Source organism: Lactuca virosa, chromosome 9 (genome assembly GCF_052849685.1).
Source record: "Lactuca virosa cultivar CGN04683 chromosome 9, Lactuca_virosa_CGN04683_v6, whole genome shotgun sequence".
Taxonomy (NCBI): Eukaryota; Viridiplantae; Streptophyta; class Magnoliopsida; order Asterales; family Asteraceae; genus Lactuca; species Lactuca virosa.
In genome coordinates, this window is record NC_136434.1 from 112,430,295 (window position 1) to 112,453,192 (window position 22,898).

The 22,898-nt window shown below is 39.3% G+C and overlaps 1 protein-coding gene across 1 annotated transcript; it reads left to right on the forward strand.

Annotated features, from left to right (window-relative positions):
- Positions 1-2,997: 2,997 nt before the first annotated feature.
- Positions 2,998-3,543, forward strand: LOC145139674 (secreted RxLR effector protein 161-like). The gene has a single exon (XM_079073415.1). The coding sequence runs from the start codon at positions 2,998-3,000 to the stop codon at positions 3,541-3,543; it is 546 nt and encodes a 181-aa protein (XP_078929541.1).
- The last annotated feature ends 19,355 nt before the right edge of the window (positions 3,544-22,898 follow it).

A 22,898-nucleotide genomic window follows, 5' to 3' on the forward strand; every position in this document is an offset into this window, starting at 1 on the left:
GTTTTTATGAAACAACCGCCAGGGTTTGAAAGTGAAGAGTTTCCAAATCATGTGTATCGTCTTGATAAAGCTGTCTATAGTTTAAAGCAGGCACCTAGAGCATGGTATGACACATTGGCGAGCTACCTTCTTTCAAGTGGATACAAACGAGGAAAGATTGTCCACACTTTGTTCATCAAGCATTTAGGATCTCACATCATTCTTGCTCAAGTATATGTTGATGATATCATTTTTGGATCCACTAATGAAAAGCTAAGTTTACAATTCATGAAAATCATGGCCAAGAAGTTCAAGACAAGCATGATGGGTGAACTTACTGTGACATCCCCATTTTCACGGCCAGAAAAGACCGATTTTGTTTATGCTTTATAAAAATCAGAGTACTTCTTTTAATGAAAATCTTGCGGAATTTGTTCCCAGAAAAACATGATAAATACGTTATCAAAGCATTTCCGAAGAAATGTATCTTTATTCATTTTAAAACATTTGGGATGTCATCGTTAATACATAAAGATAAGCATAAACAGAACGTACATTCATTTACACTAGTGATCTACATCTCTTTTAAATCTCTCAGTGTAATGTAACTTCATATCGACACCTGTGATACAAATAAACTGAGTGGGTCAGGTTGGGAAATCTGGTGAGTACATAGGGTTTTCAACACACAATAATATAATCATTATGTTTAAACATCAAACAATCAACCCAATTACCCATCCCCATTATCTTCTTTACTCTTAAGGATCTACCCTAAGAATCAATTATTCCCCGTTCATTCATTCCTAAAGATTATCCTAAGGAATCGGCACGAAGTCGATCGTCACCACGGCTTAGGCACTAAGTCTGCATAGTCGCCAGGGTTTATACAATAGGCACTAAGTCCGCATAGTCGCCAGGGTTCAGGCACTAAGTTTACTTAGTCGCCAGGGTTTATACAACAGGCACTAAGTCCGCATAGTCGCCAGGGTTTTGGCACCAAGTCTGCATGATCGCCAAGGTTTAGGCACCAAGTCTGCATGATCGCCAGGGTTTAGAGTACACCGGATGAACACATCGTTCATAACACCTACAGGTTACGAGCCTGCTAGTGTTCCACTGGACTGTCTAGAATAGTCCGTGGTTGTCATCCATACTCTGCTGAATGACGGGGCCATCGTTTGGGAAAAAGGCTTCTCACATCGTCCACCTCTCACCCTTATCTTATGGTCTATATCACCTCTCAACTCATCATCCAACTCATATTTCATCTACCCATGTTTTACCCAACATATTATGTAGATATAAATACATATACAATTTAAATCATATAAAACTTGTATAAAATCGTTCATCCAGCATAGATAGCAAGTATACAGATAATATACACACATAGCACGTAGTTTATATAAAATACTTAATATCTATGTGTAAGATGAAAGTAACTATGCACTCACCTGATTAGGTGGTGACTCGGTACTTGAACAACGCTTCGTTATCTCAAAACAATTTTTCCTTGACCAAATCCTAGTATTAATACCACTAGGGTTTAGTTTTAACGTTAATCGCGACTAATTAATAGTCTAGCTATTATTATTATTATTATTATTATTATTATTATTATTATTATTATTATTATTATTATTATTATATAAGCGTTAAATAACACTCAATATAATTCATAATAATAGCCCAAATAATTATTTTAAGGGCCTAATAACATTACTATAATTATTTAAAAGCTATATTAAAAATAGCGTGGACGTAGCTCACTTACAGCGGGTTTTACAGAAAACCGGGCTTCGTTTGGAGCAGCGTTTCCGAAACCGAAAGACCCTTTTTCTCGGGACTCTGGGAGTCTCGGGGCTTCCTTCGGGTGCTAGGGATTCACCTAGACTTTAGGGAGGGTTCAAAACCCTAGAGAGAGAAAGTAGTGTGAGAAGAAATGAAGAAAGGTGTGAAAATTTCGGAAAGGCTCGCATGCTATTTATAGCCTCCAGCAGCCTCGGACTATGCTGCGCGTCCAGCAGCTACGCTGGGCGTAGTCTCGGATAGGGTTGCCAGGCGTGTTCCAGCTGGCTCGCACTCGGACAGGACCCGGATAAGACCAAGGTACGCTGGGCGTACCCAACCTCGGACGCGGGGCGTAGAGCGAAGGCGATGTGGCGTGATCCGAAGGGTGCTCTGCGATCAGCGATGGACGGCTGCGATGAGGCCACGTCATCCATCTCTCATCAGACTTCGTGATTTCGATTCCAAACTTCAAAAATTCGTATCTTCCTTATACGAGATCCGTTTTTGACGTTCTTTATATCCACGCATAGGCGGGAACGTACTCTACAACTTTCGTTTAGACTCCATCGGCTAATTTTGAATTTATTTTAAAAGTGTTATTTTTAACAGGCCGGGACACGATTAGTCCATTAAAAATTCATAACTTCTTCATCCGACGTCCGTTTTCATCCGTCTTTTTATCGGTACGCTACTATTAATAAGATCTTCGATTCTCATTTAGGTTGTGTCGGCTAAAAACCGCTCGATCTAATATTCAAACTTCGGGTTGTACACTGCTAAGTCGAAACTTCGAAAAATCATAACTTTCTCATACGAAGTCAGATTTGGGCGTTCTTTTTATGGACGCTCTCGGTTTAACGTATTCTATGACTTTTGTTTAGATTGCTAAGGCTAATACTCGCTCTATTGTAAATTCACTATTTACGCTTCCCGGTGCCGTGCCGGTTTTGCCGTAAAACTTCGGCGGGTCATAACTTCTTCGTTATAACTCGGATTTCGGCGTTCTTTATATGTACGGAAACCTTGAGACATATTCTACAACTTGGTTAAGATTATTTAATCTAAATAATCTTTTGTCGAAAAGTCGTTTTCGACCCCCTATTATTTCTAAATTGACTAGCCCGGATCTATGGGTGTTACACTAACCTTCTTCTTAGGTTTTGTCAAGCTAAATATATTGTAGATATGCTGAACTAGTATGGTTTCTCCGATTGCAAGACGACAATGACCCCGATGTCCTCATCCGTATTTATTGGTGCTGATCTAAATGGAACTGATGTAAATGAAACTCTGTATCGAGCAATGATAGGCTCTTTGCTCTATCTTAATACCAGTCGCCCTAACATTATGTTTGCTACTATACTATATGCTCGTTATCAATCCAGTTCCAAGGAATCTCATCTTCTTGTTGTAAAAAGGATTTGTCGATACTTAAAGCATACACCCAATCTTGGGTTATGGTATCCTCATGATTCTAAGTTCAACCTGGTGGGATACACTGACTCCGATAACGGTGGTTTTGGCATTGATCGTAAAAGTACTTTAGAAGGAGCTCAAATGCTAGGAGATAGACAGGTAAGCTGGTCTAACAAAAAGCAGACATCAGTAGCTTGTTCTACCGCTGAAGCGAAATATGTAGCCGCTGGAAGGTGTTGTGCTCAGATCCTATGGATTCAGAATCAGCTCTTAGATTATGGTCTAAATTTTTCAAAGATTCCCATCTTCGATGATATAAAATCCAGTACAACATTCCAAGACCAAGCACATTGACATCTGGCATCATTTCATCAGGGACATAGTTTAGAAGGGAAAATTAGAGTTGTTCTACATTCCATCCACTGATCAACCAGCTGACATTTTCACAAAGGCATTGGACGAGAAAACTTTAAACAAATTGATTGTAGATATTGGCATGCTTTAAATGACTTAATTGTTTTCTAACTCTTTTGATTTAACATTGCTTATCCTTGCTTTCTGAAAAACACAAAAAGCAAATGCCGCTTTTATTATGTTTACTGTAACGCCCGCAGATTCGGGCTAGTCTATTTAGAGATAATAAGCGTTAAAAATGACTTTCTATAAAAGACTATTTAGGATAAATAATCTTAACCACGTTATAGTATATTTCAGAAGGATTTCATACATATAAAGAACACTGAAATCCGACTTATAATGAAGAAGTTATGAACCGTCGAAGTTTTGCGACAAAACCGGCACGGCTCCGCGTAACGTAAAAAGTGAATTTTTGACAAAATACTTTTTAGCCTTAGCGATCTAAACAAAAGTCATAGTATACGTAAAACCGAGAAAATACATAAAAAGAACGTCCAAATCTGACTTCGTTTGAGGAAGTTACGATTTTTCTAGGATTTTGAACAACAATATACAGATCGGAAATCAAATTTTAGTTGATCGATTTTTAGCCGACACAACCTAAATGAGAATTGAAGACAGTCGAAAACGAACGTCGGATGACAAAGTTATGAATTTTTAACGGAATTTAACAGTCTAATTTTGTTAAAATATAACTTTAAAAATAAAGTCAAAATTAGCCAACAGAGTATAAACGAAAGTTGTAGATCCCGTCGATACCTACGCGTAGATAGAAAGAACGTCAAAGACGGAGCTCGTATGTGAAAGTTACGAATTTTAGAAGATAACTAGTTTTTGGAGTAATATGCGAGTGACATGTGGCTCCATTACATCCACACCTTCTTCCCCACGACTTCACACATGATCGCGACACGTGGCATTACAACACTCTGTGTTGCCCCATTTCACAGCCTATAAGTAGAAGCGCAAATCACTTCATTTCTCACACCATTCTCTCCAATTCTCTCCCAAACACCCCCAAAGCCTCAAGGATTTTCCCTAGCTCCTCGTAGGTGTTAGTAGCGAGTCTCGGAGCGCCAAAAGTCCCCGAGAAGAAGAGATTTCGGCTCAGAAGTTCTGCCCGGGTAGAGCCCGTTCCTGTCTAAACACCCTTGTAAGTGAGTTATGCTTACCCTACTTTAACCATAACTTATGTTTGAGTTCATTATCGTTATTATGAACCTATAAACAAGATTTATCAATGATTCCAAGTCGTTATACTGATTGATCTACTTACGGGATGATGTCTAGGCTGTGATTTAGTGAGGTGTTAAAAGTGGGATTTCCAAATAGTATACTTCGTATACCAAACAGACCTAACTCCGATATGATCCTACTTGGTTGTTCCTTACTTGATAGATATTGAAGTAGAATTTGAGTTAATGATGAATCTAGACTAATAATTAGTGTAAAGTTTAATTGTGTTGCGTCTTGGGCTTTATCTTTTGTATCCGGATTGGGCCTGTCCATCTGTGATTATCTAGTAGGGTTATACTATAAATATGCATGCATGTATGCATAATATGCTGTTGATTATTACGTTTATTATTTTGTAACCCTAAACACCTCTACGGTCGAAGTTCTTAATCGAGCTCTTCTGAGGTGTTGAAGCATTAATCATACGACACATTCAAAGCTATACTCGTGTTCTTATTTACGTTCATAATTGTTTTCTTGCATAGAATCTAACGATCCTAATAGAACTTTGTTCTAACAATTGGTATCAGAGCAGGAGACTGTGTGATCAATACACATTCCTTTTGTATTCAGAATTCCTTAGGGTTTCCGCTTTTATCGTATAAATAGAAGTTGTCTTCTTCATATCGACGGTAACTCTCTTTCTGATAAAACTCTAATATCAAGTTTACAGGTTTGATTCTAGCAGCTCACCATGTCTCACGAAGATTCGCAAACAAATCCCATCAACGTCTCAAATAGCATTGGATCTACAACCAGAATACCCATTCTTTACACTCAAGACTATGAATTATGGGCGCATCACTTCGAAGACTATGTGGTTGGATCTGAAGACAATGGCTATCTCATCTGGGAAGCTATCACACTTGGGCCGTTTGTTCACTCGGGAACGAACACAACGGTTAAGTCCCAAAAGGAATATAACAAGCTGGTGGCAGATGTAGAAAAGATGCCACAGGACGAGAAAGACAAATTGCTATGTAATGTGAAGGCCATGAGAATGATCAGATTCGCCTTGCAATCTGACACCTTTCGGTTGGTTGGTTCATGCACAACGGCCAAAGAAATCTGGGATAGGTTGAAAGAACTTTATTCAACTGATGAAGATCTGGAACACTCCATTCAAACCTTGTTGCTGTCAGAATTTGGAGTTTTCGAACAGAAACCAGAGGAGAAACTCATACAAACTTTCGATCGGTTCAATCATCTCCTAAGTAAGATGATCAAGCATGGAATAGAAAGAAAGTTGATCGAGCAGAAGGTGACCTTCATGAATGGATTGAGACCGGAATGGATGGCTGTGGTTTCAACCGTGAAAGCACACGAACAGTTTAAGTCTTACTCACTAGCGAAACTTGTGGGAATACTTAAGTCCCATGAAAGTGTAGTAACCAAAGAAGCGAAAGTGGTTTCTGGTGTGGGATCGCTGGCTCTTGTCTCAAAAGGAAAAAAGCATTGCAGAAGAAGAAGAAGAGTCTGATATGTCTGAGTGTGATCTTACAAGCGAAGAATACGCTATGATGGTCACTAATCCAAAGAAATTTGCACGAAGAAAATTTCCCGTCAACAAGAACCGAAACTGGCAGGGAAGTTACAGTTCAGAGAAGGTGAAGGACGAAGCGAAAGTCTCTTCTCAAAAGGATGAAGACAAGAAGGAGAGCAAACTAGCAGGAGACTCTAGGTACGACTGCAACTACTGTCATGGCAAGAACCACTTTGCCAAAGATTGCATGCTTAGGAAAATGGCTGAGAAAAGAGATGGTGAAGATGATGAGGCGTACTACATGCGCAAGTTGGAAGAGATCAAGAAAAAGAAGGCAACTAACAGCTCTATGAATGCCTTGATTGTGTAGGAGAATGCAGGTGAAGATGAGTTTGGTGGCGTCGAAGTATGGTCAACCGATTCTGAAGATGAAGAGGTGAGAAAGCCCACTCATGGAAGGGCGTATGTGGCAAAGGAAGTAGGTTCGGATGGTAAATGTTTAATGGTCACACCTGGTGCATCAACCGAAAGTGCAAATGAGGAACCGAACTTGACTGAGGACAAGTGTTTTGTAGCCAAGCCTGTGAGTGAGAAGATCAACGATTGCGATCGGCTGATCAAAAAGGTACAATCCATCCTTGAATCACTTAAAGTTCCAATAACGGATTATGAAGAAGAATTAAATGAATTAAAATTTAAATTTTCTAACTTAAGTGGTAGTCTCATGCAAACTCGCTTAGCGAATTCTAACCTAACTGACCAACTCAGCAGAGTGTCTTCAAAAAGTGAGGAGAGGAGGATGTGGATTGAGCTGAAGGAGGGAGAATTGAATAGAGCTAGGGACGAAAGTATTTATTTACAAAGAGACAATTTAAAGTTTTTAAAACAAAGGAATGTTTTTTGTTTAATTGCTAAGCGTTTATACTTTAATATTGCTCAATTGCATTTAAATTGTGAGATAGGAAAGAAGATTCATAAAATGATGTTACCCTTCCTTGAATTTAAGGAGGATGAGGTCATAGCAGAATGTGAATAAGAAGTGTCCTCAGAAGAAACGTCAATTCATTACAAAATCGGACTGGACAAAATTGAAACCTTCATTGACTCTAAGGAACATAAATGTATGCTCAAAGATCTTTTAGATGAAAATGATAGGTTAAAAATAAAGCCTGAAACTATTAAATCATTTGACTCGTCTAACGCAAAATTGATATCTGAAAATAAAATGAACTTAGAAAATACGTCTGAGTTTGATGAGGAAAGTGAGATGAGCGAGATATCAGTTGAAGACGAAGTTGATTGCTCTGAGTTCATGAAGAAAGAAACCGAGAATGAGAAACCCCTTATTTCAGAAAATTCGGTTGAATTCGCTCACTTGTCTAAAGAAAAGCCACAGAAACTCAAGGAAAAAGCTATGGTCTATCAAAAGGTTCAAACGGTGCCGAATCAGGTGTATGCAGTTACAGGAATTACTGCTAAACAGACAGCAAAATTACAAATCCTGGTAGACAAAGACAATGCTGAAGGATGCGACGATTACTTCTGGTCTGCCCCTATCGACAACGCAGACGAAACCGTAGGCTTATCTGAGCAAACGTCATGGAGGGTTAAAGGAAGATATGTTGCTGAACCCATCAACAAACCCTCAAGTTTTGACAAACCAAGCACTAGTGGAACTAAAGAAATTCCTGAAGAACCAATGACAGAAACAACTGGTCCAACCAATACAACCGAAAGTCAAAAGGAGAAGCTAAAGGCTAGCTTCAATATCCACAAATCTCAGAAAGACTTAGCTGAACAAAAACGCTTGAGAAATCAAAGATACGCAAAGAATCTGAATGAACGAAAACGTCACTGGGAATCTCAAAATCCCAACTACGTTCCTCATAAGAAAGAATGAACGGATAAAGGAAAGGAAAATCTGAATGGAAAAGAAAACTTCAGCCCAAGTTCCTATTATTCCAAAACTCAGAACCGAAAGTCCAGTTTCGGTCCCCAAAAGGGCTCCCAGAACCGAAAGTCCAGTTTCGGTCCCCAAAAGGGCTCCCAGAACCGAAAGTCAAGTTTCGGTCCCCACACAGGCTCACAGAATCAAAAGATAAGATTCAGTCCGAACGTTACGGTTAACAACCGAAAGTACGCTTTCGGTCCCAACGCCGTCACTCAGAACCGAAAGTCAGGTTTCGGTTCTAAGTCTAGTTTCGGTCCTTCAAAGTCCCAATGCAAAACAAATCCTATGAAGGACATCAAAGGAAAGGGAAAGCTTGCATCAGAATCTAAGTTCCATAATAAGAAATTATCAGCTAACCCTAGGAGTCAAAAGAAAAATCCTAAACCATCTAACAACACACCAAGTAATGCACCAAAAATCAAACAAGATAAAACTAAAATCAAGGTGTATACCATTAAAAGAAAAGATCAAACCACTCTAGTAAAAAGAACATATTTGGTTGATATTTCTTCTGTAATTCCTTTCTCTGTGAAAGACTCACCAGGACCCAGGAAACTTTGGGTTTCTAAATCTGCTTGAATTTGCAGGTAATCAGTGACGAGCAGTTCGATGATGAATGGTATATAGACAGTGGTTGCTCGCGTCATATGAGAGGAAGGAAGGAAGAGCTAAGAGAGTTTCGGTCCCTAAAAGATGGTGGGTGTGTAAAGTATGGAAATAACTCCTATGGAACAATCAAGGGATACGGTATGATAACAAATGGAGATTTCTCGATTCGAAAAGTGGCGTATGTGGAAGGATTGCAACATAACCTCATTAGTGTGTCACAATTAGTTGTGGGCACAGGTTTGAAGGTTTAATTTGATGATGAGGGATCTGAAATAATTGAGAAACAACCTAAGAAGGTTCTGTTGAAATCTGAACGCAAGGGAGAGATGTACCCTTTAAATATCAACCCAATACGAGGAAAACCAGCAATATGTTTACTGTCAAAGGCAAACACAGATGAAAGCTGGTTGTGGCATCGGCGACTATCGCACCTGAACTTCAAAGACATTAATAAGTTGGTGCTTGGTGATCACGTTCGAGGCCTCCGCCTTCTCAAGTTTGACAAAGAACAACTGTGTGCAGCATGTGAGATGGGCAAACAAAGCAGAAATAGCCACCCTACATGAATCAATACGAAGATTGTTGAAGCTCTTGCACTTCTGCATACTGACCTGTGTGGACCTTCGGCTATCGAGAGCATCGGTGGTAGTAAGTACATCCTTGTTATAGTAGACGATTTTTCGCGCTTCACCTGGGTTTTCTTTCTTAAACAGAAATCAGATGCAACTCCCAAGTTGAAGACATTTATCAAGCAAGTAGAAGTACAGCTGAGGAAAACGGTGATTAATATCAGAAGTGACAACGGTCTGGAATTCAAGAATAACGATTTTGAAGACTTTCTGGCTGACAAGGGGATCACTCACAATTTTTCATCTCCTTATACACCACAACAGAATGGGATTGTTGAAAGACGAAACCGATCTTTGTGTGAAGCAGCCAGAACCATGCTTAGATTCGCTTCTCTTCCGTTATACTTCTGGGCTGATGCAGTAGCCGCCGCATGCTACACTCAGAACCGATCGTTGCTCAACAAGAGATTCTCGATCACTCCATACGAGATCATAAACAATCGGAAGCCCAACGTCAAAATTTTCCATGTGTTCGGTTCAAGGTGCTTCATCTTTAATTCAAAGGAGAACCGACACAAGTTTGACGTCAAAGCAGATGAAGGAATTTTTCTTGGTTATTCACTCTCTTCAAAAGCTTACAGAGTGTTAAACAAACGCTCCAAGCGTATTGAAGAAACCTATTACGTCACTTTTGACGATAATTACATGAAGAAAGTGCAAAGGAGTGAAGGTGGCTTAGCTGAAATATTTCCGGAATCTGGACAGGTCTCGGTTCCAATATCCAACTTGTTTGAAGAGTACATTCGGGTATTCGATGAACCAGAGAAAGCGGGACACTCAGAGGTGAAAGCAGCAGATAACAAAATTGATAATCTCAAAAAGATCATAGATGAAGCTGCCAAAGAAATGGAAAGTGAACCTCTTAAAACTACAGATGGTCAATCCTCAACTGACTCTCCAATTAACGGCCCAATATTCAAGGGGGAGAGTTCATCAGCACCAAAGACAACTGGAGTATCTTTCGAGGGGGAGAATCTAATTTCATCCCCAATTCTTATAGGTCCAGGTGTAGGGGACAACTCTGCCACAAACCCACTCAATAACAGTTCAATCGAGGGGGAGAATCCATCTCCAACAGAGGATGAAAATTCTGATACTGCGACAGGTTTCACTTCGCCAGTCGAGGGGGAGAAAGAGAATACAACTGACGAAGGCGAGGGTGATCAATCAGAATTGGAAGAAGAGGTGGATGCTGAATTGGATCCTGCATATGACCCAAATTATCCTCCATTAGTCAAATGGATCAAGGACCATCCCAAAGCTCAAATTATTGGAGAATCATCTGAAAAAGTGCTCACTCGTTCACAGTTGAAAGCGAAACAAACTGCATTATTCTCTAAAGTTGAATTCTGTATGTTTAATTCATTCATCTCCAAGGTTGAGCCAAAAACAATTAATGCTGCACTTGATCATTCTGATTGGGTTCAAGCAATGCAAGATGAGCTCCATGAGTTTGAACGCAACCGAGTTTGGAGGCTGATTCCTACACCAAAGGATGCTTTAGTGGTTGGCTTAAAATGGGTCTTCAGAAATAAATTGGATAAAGAGGGTAATGTCATTCGCAACAAGGCTCGGTTGGTGGTTAAAGGTTATTGTCAAGAGGAAGGGATAGATTATGAGGAAACCTTTGCTCCAGTAGCTAGGTTGGAATCAGTAAGAATCTTCCTTGCATATGCTGCTCACAAAAATTTTGAAGTCTTCCAAATGGATGTCAAATGTGCTTTCTTGAATGGAGAACTAGAAGAGACAGCGTATGTTGAACAACCTCCCGGGTTCGTAAATGAGAAATTTCCTGATCATTGCTATGTGCTGGATAAAGCGGTATATGGCTTGAAGCAAGCACCAAGGGCCTGGTATGAAACTTTAACTCGCTTTCTGAAAATGTCGAAATTTAAGCAAGGTTCGGTTGACCCAACCTTCTTTCGAAAGAAAGAAGGCGAACATCTAATGATTGTTCAAATCTATGTCGATGACATCATCTTCGGCTCTACAAATCCTAGCTTAACAGCTGAATTCAGGAAGTTGATGGAGACTAAATTTGAAATGAGCGCAATGGGTCCGATTAATTTTTTCCTTGGTTTGAATATTAGACAGGGACCAGAAGGTATCTTTATCAACCAGGAGGCGTATACAAAGACCTTACTAACAAAATTTGGCATGACAGGAGACTCAAAAGTGAAGGTTCCGATGGCATTTGGCACAAAGTTAACTCCATCTCTGGAAAAACCTGCTGTTGACATGACACTTTATCGACAAATAATAGGGTCCCTCATGTATCTAACAGCTAGTAGACCGTACATTATGTTTTCTGTTTGTTATTGTGCCAGGTTTCAAGCTAATCCAAGAGAACCTCACATGGTGGCAGTGAAGAATATATTCCGTTACCTGAAGCGAACCTCATCTCTCGGTCTCTGGTATCCTGGATGATCTGGATTCTTCATTCAAGCCTTTTCTGATGCTGATCTTGGAGGATGTGGTCTAGACCGAAAGAGCACCACAGGTGGATGCCAATTTCTTGATGGAAAACTCGTTAGCTGCAGGCCAAAAAGCAAACCTGCGTGTCACTTTTAACAGCCGAAGCTGAGTATATAGCTGCTGCATCTTGTACTTCTCAAGTCATATGGATTCAAAGTCCGCTGAGAGATTACGGGCTAAATATGAAGAAGATTCCTCTCTATTGTGACTCGGAAAGTGCAATAAAGATTTGTCACAATCCAGTGCAACACTCAAAGACTAAGCACATTGCATTTAGATATCATTTCATCAAGGATCATGTAGAAGATGGGAACGTGGAAGTGCATTTTGTTCGATCCTCTGATCAACTGGCTGACATATTCACTAAGGCCTTACCTGAAGCAAGTTTCAATAAAATTTTACAAGGCCTGGGAATGATGGAAGCAGATTTGGTACCGAATCCTCAAATCTTACACTAAAAATTAGACAGGCGAAATGGAGCGACCGCTCGGTCTATTTCGGCTCCATAATTTTCAGGAACCGAAATGAACCGAACGCTCGGTCTATTTCGGCTCTGGAATTTTAAGGAACCGAAATGAACCGAACGCTCGGTCTATTTCGGCTCTGGAATTTTAAGGAACCGAAATGAACCGAACGCTCGGTCTATTTCGCTTCATTCAATAAAGATAAGGTTTCAGTTGTATATTCTGTGTTTTCTCTAATCTCTATTCTTTTAACTACTTTCTGTTTTTATTATTTTTCAGAAAACTTCAAAACTCCAAAAATATTTTCTCTTTCTGTTTTTATTATTTTTCAGAAAACTTCAAAACTCCAAAAATATTTTCTCTTTCTGTTTTTATTATTTTTAAGAAAATTTCAAAAATCTCAAAAATATTTTTTTTGTTTTGTTTGTTTGATTGTTTTGTTTGTTTGATTGTTTTATTTGTGTGGTGTGTTTGTTTGCTCTTTCTTTTTATTAGATCATAAGTGAACCAGTCCAACAGAATTTGGAGCTAAGGCAGGTACAATCATTTCCATAAGAACTAGTTAAGGGTCCCTAGAAGCATGCTGCTGCATATTGACCAAAGCCTCTTTGACTAAGAGCAAAGCCTTAATGAATCGATCTCTACCTATCGTTTCTTCCCAATCAGGCTATTAAAATTAACTCAGTCTAGAGCTACCTTACTCTTCTCATATGAGTTAAGAGTTTTTCTGCTTTGTCCCACCTATATAGCAGAAGGTACCTTCGGTTCTTTAAACCACCTTCCTTATATTCTCCATCTACTTTCGGTTCATCACTGCAACCCTTGAGACTCTCGGTCCTTACCACTGAGGTTTATGGTTGCACAAAATCTGTGTTTATGATCTTAGATGCGTATACCACGTGCTGAGTGAAACCCAAAATTCAACACCTATAATGAATTGACGGTGAATGATTACATTCAAGATCTTACTGGTTACCTACTGAAATCTTATTTTTATTTTTGAGTGATCTTTTATGAATTTGTCTAACACCAAGGCTTTTCTTCCCATAAAGATCCAGTTTATTTTTGTTTTTAAGATTTCTATATCTTCTTTTGTCATTATAAAATATATCCTACCTACTTGTTCAACAGACCACATCGGTCTCACAAGTACTTCTTCCAACGTTCGGTCTTATGTTAAGACTCGAAGTTCGGTTGAAGATAAGCTACCCAAAGCCTAACAATTAAAAGAAGCCTTTCAATGTTTCTCTACAAACACTTGATCGTATTTTTCGGGAAACCACACAAGCACTTCAAGTCTCTCTTGACTTTGAAGGAAGCGATTCTTGCCCGGGATCCCCTGCTTTCTGTCTTATAATGAGACATCACTCACATCCCATACACATTTGCTTTATTTCTTTATCCTTTGTCACTCTATTGCACGAAAATTTTAGTTTCCACATTCTGGTTGCTGTTGGGTCGAGTATTGTTTATCTTTTGACTAAACAGGGGCAATTCTGTTTCTTGGAGCACGTTTGAATTTCAAACGACGATTGAGGATAAGAATTTGGGCGCATGAATTTGAACGGTCTCTATACCCACGCATGCTGACGTATTTCTGGGAGTAACCACACTGTTACATCGCGCTTTTTCCGGCGACGTTTTAGTGATCACGTCATTATCGTCATGATTTTTCTCTCTCCTGGCAACGGTATATAAAGGGGTTCTACTTTTGTTTGTCTTTTACCAGCAACAAATTCTCTCAAATTACAAGGCAAGTTCAAACTATTCATCTTCCTTCTTCGATCAACAATGGCGACTTCTTCATCAGTTCACGATCAGACTGCTTCGTCCACATTGCTTTCGATAAAGCCAAATCAGAATATGATCATCGGACTCAATCCGTTTTTGTATGATTCATATATGCTGCACGTAGTTGAATGTTTGAAGTATTCACCGTTGGTTCTAGCCCTAACGCAGGTGGAAGCCGTTCCGATGTCGCTCTTATCGCAGGTCTACTCTACTGCTATGTATGACAAGAACAAAGAACGCATCTACTTTCAAATACATAATAAAAAGGCTTCTATTTCAAAGGGGAGATTTTGTTCGTTGATGCATCTTGCCGTGGATTCCTCTGTCATCTCGCCAGACTTTATCACGACTACTCAATTATTCTCGATGCTTTACGAGATAGGGTATACGGATGTGCTCACCACAGTTACAAAGGTTAAGAAGTCTTGTTTACCATCATAGTGGAATGGTTTGCTTACTCTTCTCATCAAGAGTTTGGCAGAGAGGAGTGGTGGATCGGATGGCACCAGCAAGGGTTTTCTAACCCTTCTCTACGGTCTGTATAATGGTAATAATATGGATTATGGGACGATTATCTGGTCTCAAGTGGTGCAGAGCCTCAACACTTCTACGAGGCATTCAGAGATTTCATGTGGACGCTTCTGGACTCTTATTACACGCAGGGCGATTAACACTTTGGATATTCTTGTAATGAAGGATGCCCTAGTCGCGTCAATTGGCACGTTTCACACCAAGAAGATCATTATTTCTGATCCAATCAAGTTCCCTCACAATGGCTCTATTCCTGAGTCTATGTATCGATGTGTCACAGCCGAGAGTACGGTAATGGCTGATTATCGCAAACTTACTCCTACAGGACCGAGAGTCCTTTCTCCAGAACAGCAGGCTGCCCTGGAAGCTGTGGACAAGCCTGGAAACCGAGGGAAAAGGACTACAACAAAGAAGGAGACAACAGAGGAGGACAAGTCTAAGGCTTCTAAGTCAAAGAAGCGAAAATCTGATAAAGGAGATTCTTCCAAACCCAAGAAGATTAAAAAGATGGCCAGAAGGTCCAAGAGTCCCACTCCTCCTAGCTTAGAAAATGACAAGAAAGATGAAGAAGAAGAAAGTCATCATGAATCACCGAGAGATAATACTCCTCCCCGCTCCCCAACTCCAACTGAACCTATTCATGACAAAATTCCAACTCCACCTCCATCACCGAAACAGACAATTCCAGTTTCGGTTGCTCCTATTCCTCCACCTACCACATCACCAACTACAACTTCTTTACCACCACCACCACCAGTTACTTCTATTCCTATTTCTACAACTCCCTTACCACCTCCTATAATCTCCCAGTCTACCACCACCACTATTCCTGAACCGACAGTAGTGGTCAACGTATCTGATACGGGGGCAACTACTGAAACCAAACCTCCTGTCATCACTAAACCTCTTTCACCCACTAACTCAACCGACTCTGGTGCCACTCTCGGTGGTGCTAATGATGAGTATGACTCTACATACTTCATTCCCTATCGGCTTCCTACTGATGAGGATGATGATGCTCCTATTACCAGCCAACACTTGCAGAGCATTCATGAGAAGTTGGATAAGATGCTTGAAGACAGTAAGTCCTATAGTGGAGTGGTGCTCAAAGCCTTTATGGATACTGCTCTAGAGCAATACACTGAGTCAATTGAAAAATCCACAAAAGCCATTGATGCGTCTACCTCCTCTTGCAAAAAGGCCACCAATGATGTTACTGACATTGTTCATACCACTCAGATTTTCCTTGAGTCGCTGAAAGGGCATGCCGACACAAATACAGCCAAGGTTTAAGCCTCTGTGGTTCCTTTTCTAAGTCTCTTCAAGAAGAGCAAATCAAGTTTGAAGCTGTGCGTTCATCTATTCAAACCGAGAATTCATCCCTTATCAGCTCAGTGACTTCTCGCCTTGAATCTCTTCATGCTAATCTAGCAACAGAAAGTGCTCTGAAGGAAGAACTGACCCAACAATCCTCCACTATTGAAGTACAGAAAGTGCAGCTAGCCCAAGCAGAAAAAGAGATTTCTTTGTTGAAGACCGAAAGGGCTGTATTCCGTAGCTGTGCAGGAGATGTGAAGGACATGTTGACCAATCTTCTTGGTGCTCATGATCCTATTCTTACTTTGACTATCAGAAATCATCTCACTACAAAACTTCTTCCTGCTCTTGCCATGTTGCACGAATTGAAAGGTGTTTCGGAGCCATTCACTTCTCCAAAACAAGGGGGAGAAGGTGTTCAACAGAAGGTGATTGTGAAAACAGAAACTACCCAACCGAAAGTCAAACTCACAACAGAACTGAAGGATAATGTAGCTTCAGGTTCTGGTTCACAAGCTAAGCGAAAGGAGATCAATGATGACAGTGATAGTGATGTGGAAGAAACTATTGCTGAGGCTCTCCAAAGAAAGAAGAGAGACCGAGAGTTGGATGAGAATTTAAAGGTTGCGAAGGAAGCAGAGGAGAGGGAAAGGAGAAACAAGGAAGAAGAAGAAGCCTTGAACTGCAAGAAGGCCTTGTTTCCCTTATGGACTAAAGAGGCACTTATCAATCAAGCTATAGAGTTTCCAAGTGTTTATTGGTTGGAACCTGTTGCTTCGTTTGACTGTGATAACTCTAAGGACTCGCAGTTCGACATGCCAATCACAAGAAAAGCATTCACGTTTCACTGCTTTGACTCGACTGCTGAGGTTCCTTTTCCTCATCCAAAGGTTGACCGAGAGCTGATTGATTTCTATTTGAAGTATGGACAACCTCAGTACTTGACATGGAGCGCACAGAAAATAATCACTGTCAAGGTACTCAAACCAACGCCTGCTGGGAAGTTTGTGAATGTTAATTTCAAAATCACACGAGGTTCTGCAAACTCGGTGTCGATTATTTCTTTAGCAGATCTTCCTAATCTTAACCCTCATGATTGGATTTTGTTGTTTAACATTCTGCTCACAAATCCGAGAGAATATGAGCCGATTTTGGAACACTTGAAGAGGATGTTGGCTTCTTTCATCCATGAGGTCGCAACTATGGATCAAGAGATAGCAAAAGTAATGAACAAGAAACCGACCATCATGCCAACATCAAAACCAGGATATGTGAATAAGATGAAGATGGGCCAAATAGATTCAAAACATCTCACTGTGATGTTTACCAAAGGCGAAGCTCACAGATTTTTATTCGCACTTGTAGATAAACACTTGTTTTCAACCCACTGCTTAGAGCACATCATCAACATTATTCATCGGTGCAAGCAGAACTCGGATGCTGATAAGAAGAACTTCACTGACATGCTTCGGTGGTACATAACTTTTCGTCATCATCTTTTGGCTATCATTCCGAAGGTGTTCAAAACAATAAAGAAGACTTCTGCAGCTCAACCGAAGTGAGCTTTCGGTTCCAAAGACGCAAAGGGGGAGATTGTAGAGTTTAATTGTGTTGCGTCTTGGGCTTTATGTTTTGTATCCGGATTGCGCCTGTCCATCCGTGATTATCTAGTAGGGTTATACTATAAATATGCATGCATGTATGCATAATACGCTTTTGATTATTACGTTTATTATTTTGTAACCCTAAACACCTCTACAGTCGAAGTTCTTAATCGAGCTCTTCTGAGGTGTTGAAGCATTAATCATACGACACATTCAAAGCTATACTCGTGCTCTTATTTACGTTCATAATTGTTTGCTTGCATAGAATCTAACGATCCTAATAGAACTTTGTTCTAACAATTAGTCGCAATAAATATTAAACTAAAACTTAGAAATAATGATACTAGGTTTCGTCAAAGGAAAAGACAATTGTTAGAAGTGAAGCGCTGCCCGAATTTCGAATCATCACTTTAACAGGTGAGTGCATAGTTACTTTCATCTTACACATAGATATGAATTATTTAATATTAATACATGCTATATGTGCTTATTATCTGTGTTCCTGATATCTATGCTAGATGAACGATTTATAAATGTTTTACGAGATTTAAGTTGTATATGAATATTTATACCTATAAATATATTGGGTAAAGATGGGTAGATGAATGATGAGAGATGAAAACTGATATAGATGATGAGAGGTGAAAGATTATGAGAAGCCTTGACTTAAATGATGATCCAATCATCATGCAGAGTATAGATGACGATCACAGACTATTCTAGACAGTCCAATGGAACGCTAGCAGGCTCATAACCTGTAGGTGTTTTTGAACTACGTGTTCACTAGATGTACTCTAAAAACCCTGGCTGCTATGGACATAGTGCATTATAAATGAATGTTGGAAGCTATGGATTTAGTGCCCTATAAATGGACGTTGGCAACTATGGATTTAGTTCCCTATAGATGAACATTGGCAGCTATGGACTTAGTGCCTAACAAATAACATCGGCAGGTATGGATTTAGTTCCTATTAAATAAACCCTGGAAGTGATGGACTTCGTGCCTATTCCTTAGGAAAATCCTTAGGAATAAATATTGAAGAATAGATGATTCTTAGGGTAGATCCTTAAGAATAAAGAAGATAATGGGGATGGGTAATCGGGTTAATTGTTGGACATGAAGTATGCGAAGATAACAAATTAACTATATTATTGTGGGTTGAAAAGCCTATGTACTCACCAGGTTTCCCAACCTGACCCACTCAGTTTATTTTTATCACAGATATCGATGCGATGATACATTACACTCAGAGATTAAAGGAGATGTAATTCATTAATGTAAATGAATGTAAGGTTTGTTTATGCTTATATGCCTGTATTGACGATGACATCCCAATGTTTTAATATAATTAAAATACATTTCTATGGAAATGCTTTGATAATATCTTTATCAACTTTTCTGGGAACAAATTCCGCAATACTACTTTTCAGAAGGATACTCTGATTTTTAAATGAGCATACACAAATCGGTCTTTTCTGGCCGTTAAAATGGGGATGTCACAATTGGTATCAAAGCATTAGTTTAACTGAACTAGGAGTAAGGATTTATTTCTAGACTTAAACTTAGAATGCTAAGCGATGATTGTGCGACGAGTGTCTAATATATTTTAGGTAGTACACCTGAATAGACACAAGTACTAGGTTATTTAGGGAAGATGCCTAAATTGATTTTCTGTGCTAAATGATTCATGCTATAAGATGCCTTATATGCTTTAGGATGTTATTATTTGATCGGATCTATGGTCTATTATCGATCGGATGTGGAAAATTTATGTGTTCAGATTTCTAAACGTTTAATTACGATATTAGAATTGGCATATAACCTTTCGGCATAATAAGGAGGATTACGCGTCTAAATCTTCTCTATCTTAAAATTTTCATCTTAAACAACTATTATGGTGTATGGAATGTCATCATAAGGACTCATACCAGACTGAGCACATAGATGAAATAACAAAGCTGATGATAGTGAATGATACCTATCGAAAGATACCGTAAGAGAGGTATCTTGCCTTTAAAATGCATCTAATAAGTAATACGTCTAGTACGGGAGAAGTAAACTTTCCATTTGCAGAAAGAAAGATTTTTGGTATAATCCATGAAGTTATCCCATCGTCTTGCATTTCCATCACCAACCGAGTTGAAGCAGAATTGATGATTAAAGATACGCATGGAAGAAGTCCTAGTAGAGTCTAGGGAAAATTATATGATTGTTAGGACACATTTGTATGTGTTAATATTGTTTTTATGATAATAACTTGGAGAACTAAGAGGCAATACTTGGGACGAGTATGAGTAGGTGTGAAAGGTATTAGAGGCCTATACTATAGGAAGCACATGATTCACACTTGGATCAGGGAAAGTCACAAGGTTACCAAGGCGCTAGTAATTGATTCCGTTTTGTTCATGTATGTCGTTACCATTACTTCGGTAATGACTAAGAAGATGATTATTATTCTGACCCTAGTGGTTATATCAAATCTTGTTCGGCTAAGATAAGTATGTTACGTGGTTTAGAGAACCAAGTTCGATGTAACATCTGACTTAAGCCAGAAGATTGAAGTGAAAGATAATCGAAGCGATCAATAGAAGTATCTCTATCGCCGTTAAAGTAAGAAGCTTGTAGTTAGAAGTGCAACAATGTGATTATATCACATTAGAACATGAAGAAAGTAATATTCCGTTATGGAATTTGACTCTAAAAGACATGATTCTAAGCATTGCATCATACGACGAGAGGTCATTAGAACATGACCCATTGATGAGGTAAAGAACTTATCTTAAGTTAAGGATGCTTAAGAAGGAGCAGGATTCTCCAATAAGGATCAAGTTTGTAACTCAAAGGTAACGATTGAAAGTCCAACATAGTACAAAGAGTGGATGCAAGATTGAGCACCGCCAGTAGTCAAGAAGTCCAAGAGTTAGATACTAATTTAAAAGGGACATAAGAGTTACGATTATTACCTAGGATGAAAAGATAACATATGGAGTCAGTATACAAGGCCTGTTTTGTTTATGATTGTAGGACGTAATCTTCCTAAGGGGGAGATAATTGTAACACCCACAGATTCAGGCTAGTCAATTTAGAGATAATAAGCGTTAAAAATGACTTTTTGATAGAAGATTATTTATGATAAATAATCTTAACCAAGTTATAGTATATGTCACAAGGATTCCGTACACATAAAGAACGCTGAAATCCGACTTATAACGAATAAGTTATGAACCGTCGAAGTTTTGCGACAAAACCGGCACAGCTCCGCGTATTGTAAAAAGTGAATTTTGACAAAATACTTTTTAGCTTTACCGATCTAAACAAAAGTCGTAGCACACGTTAAACCGAGAACGTACATAAAAAAAACGTCCAAATCTGACTTCGTTTGAGGAAGTTACGATTTTTCTAATACTTTGCATAGTAGTATATAGACCGAAAATAGAATTTTAGATCGATCGATTTTTAGCGATACAACCTAAATAACTGAAGATCTCCTTAATAGGATCTCAATGATATACAGACAGTCGAAAACGGACGTCGGATGACAAAATTATGAATTTTTAACGGACTTTAACTGTCTAAGCCTGTTAAAATATAACTTTAAAAATAAAATAAAAATTAGTCGATAGAGTCTAAACGAAAGTTGTAGATCCCGTCGATACCTATGCGTGGATATAAAGAACGTCAAATACGAAGCTTATATGCGAAAGTTACGTATTTTAGAAGATAATTAGTTTTTGGAGTAATCTGCGAGTGACACGTGGCACCATCACAGTGTAACACCCCGACTCCCAGGTATAAAATTTAAAGTTTATATTCACATTATTAGACCTACTCGACGAGTTGGATGCCCAACTCGTCGTGCAGAAGCTAATCAGTTCGCATGATTTATGAGGTCTACTCGACGAGTTGGAGGACCCCAACTCGAGGAGTAGGAGCTGGAAAATGAAACCCTAATTTCCAGGGTTTTACACCTTATTTAAGGGGTCATTAGCCTCCCTCTGCCTGCCTTACTGTCCCCCTTGAGCTCAGAAAACCCTAATTGTGCCTACTCTCTATTTTTGTGCGATAAGAAGCTTGGAAGGTGGATTTTGTGAAGAAAGCTTGAAGTCTAAGGAGATTGGAGCATGGAGAAACTTGTGGATCTGATTTCTACTTCATCTTAGCATTATCTTGAAGGTAAAAAGTCGTTACCTTGACTTCTATCTAGCTAGATCTCCTCATGCAAAGGTTTAGGGCTATTTCTAGTTTGTTATGGAGTTATCTCTGGTTTTGGGCATGATCTGAAGTTGTAACTTCAGATCTGGACTCCTCTAGCCCCTTATAGTCATAAAGTTATTGTATTTAGCAAGTTATGGCCTTCTCCTTACCTAAATCTTCTTCCTTAGCTTGGTTTTGTCCTTTAAGACCTTGCATGCACATAAAGTTTGCAAGTTTATGTGGTAACTATGCCTTAGGAGGCTAGATCTACAACTTGCAGCTTTGGGGTAGCTTAAAAACGTCTGAATGAGAAATGGACTAAAGGGACTCGACGAGTTGCATGGTCAACTCGACAAGTCAGATGAAGATTGGTCGTTTTTGGTTTCTACATGGACTCGGTAAGTTAGTGAGATCACTCGACGAGTTAGTTAGGGTTTTCCCGACATTTGGACACTGCATGGACTCGACGAGTTGTCTGGAAACTCGGCGAGTCAAATAGGGGTTTCACGATTTCTTGAGTTTTGGAAGAACTCGACGAGTCAGTGGGCTACAGTCGACGAGTTGGGTCAACATGGAATATTGACCTTGACCAATTGACTTTGACTTTGACCAAAGGTTGACCAGATTGACTTCTGGAGGTATTTTAGTAAATTGGAAATTTATGGAAGTGGAGCACTTGTGGATGTAGGTGATTGAGTTTGGAGTTGTATTTGGAGAGTTGACATTATCATCCCGAGCTACTTGTGAGGTGAGTTGTCCTCACTATACTAACAGGGTCGAAGGCACCAATGCCAGCCCTTTTAAGATTTTTATCCAGGTTTATAGCATGTTGATATGTTAGTGACCTGTTAGGTCGATATCCTGGTATATAGGATGATGCAATGCTGGTGACGTGTTAGGTCGGTATGCTGGTAAATAGGATGAATCTATGTTAGTGACCTGTTGGGTCAGGATCCTGGTATATAGGATGATGCTATGATTAGTGATCTGTTAGATCCGTTTGACTG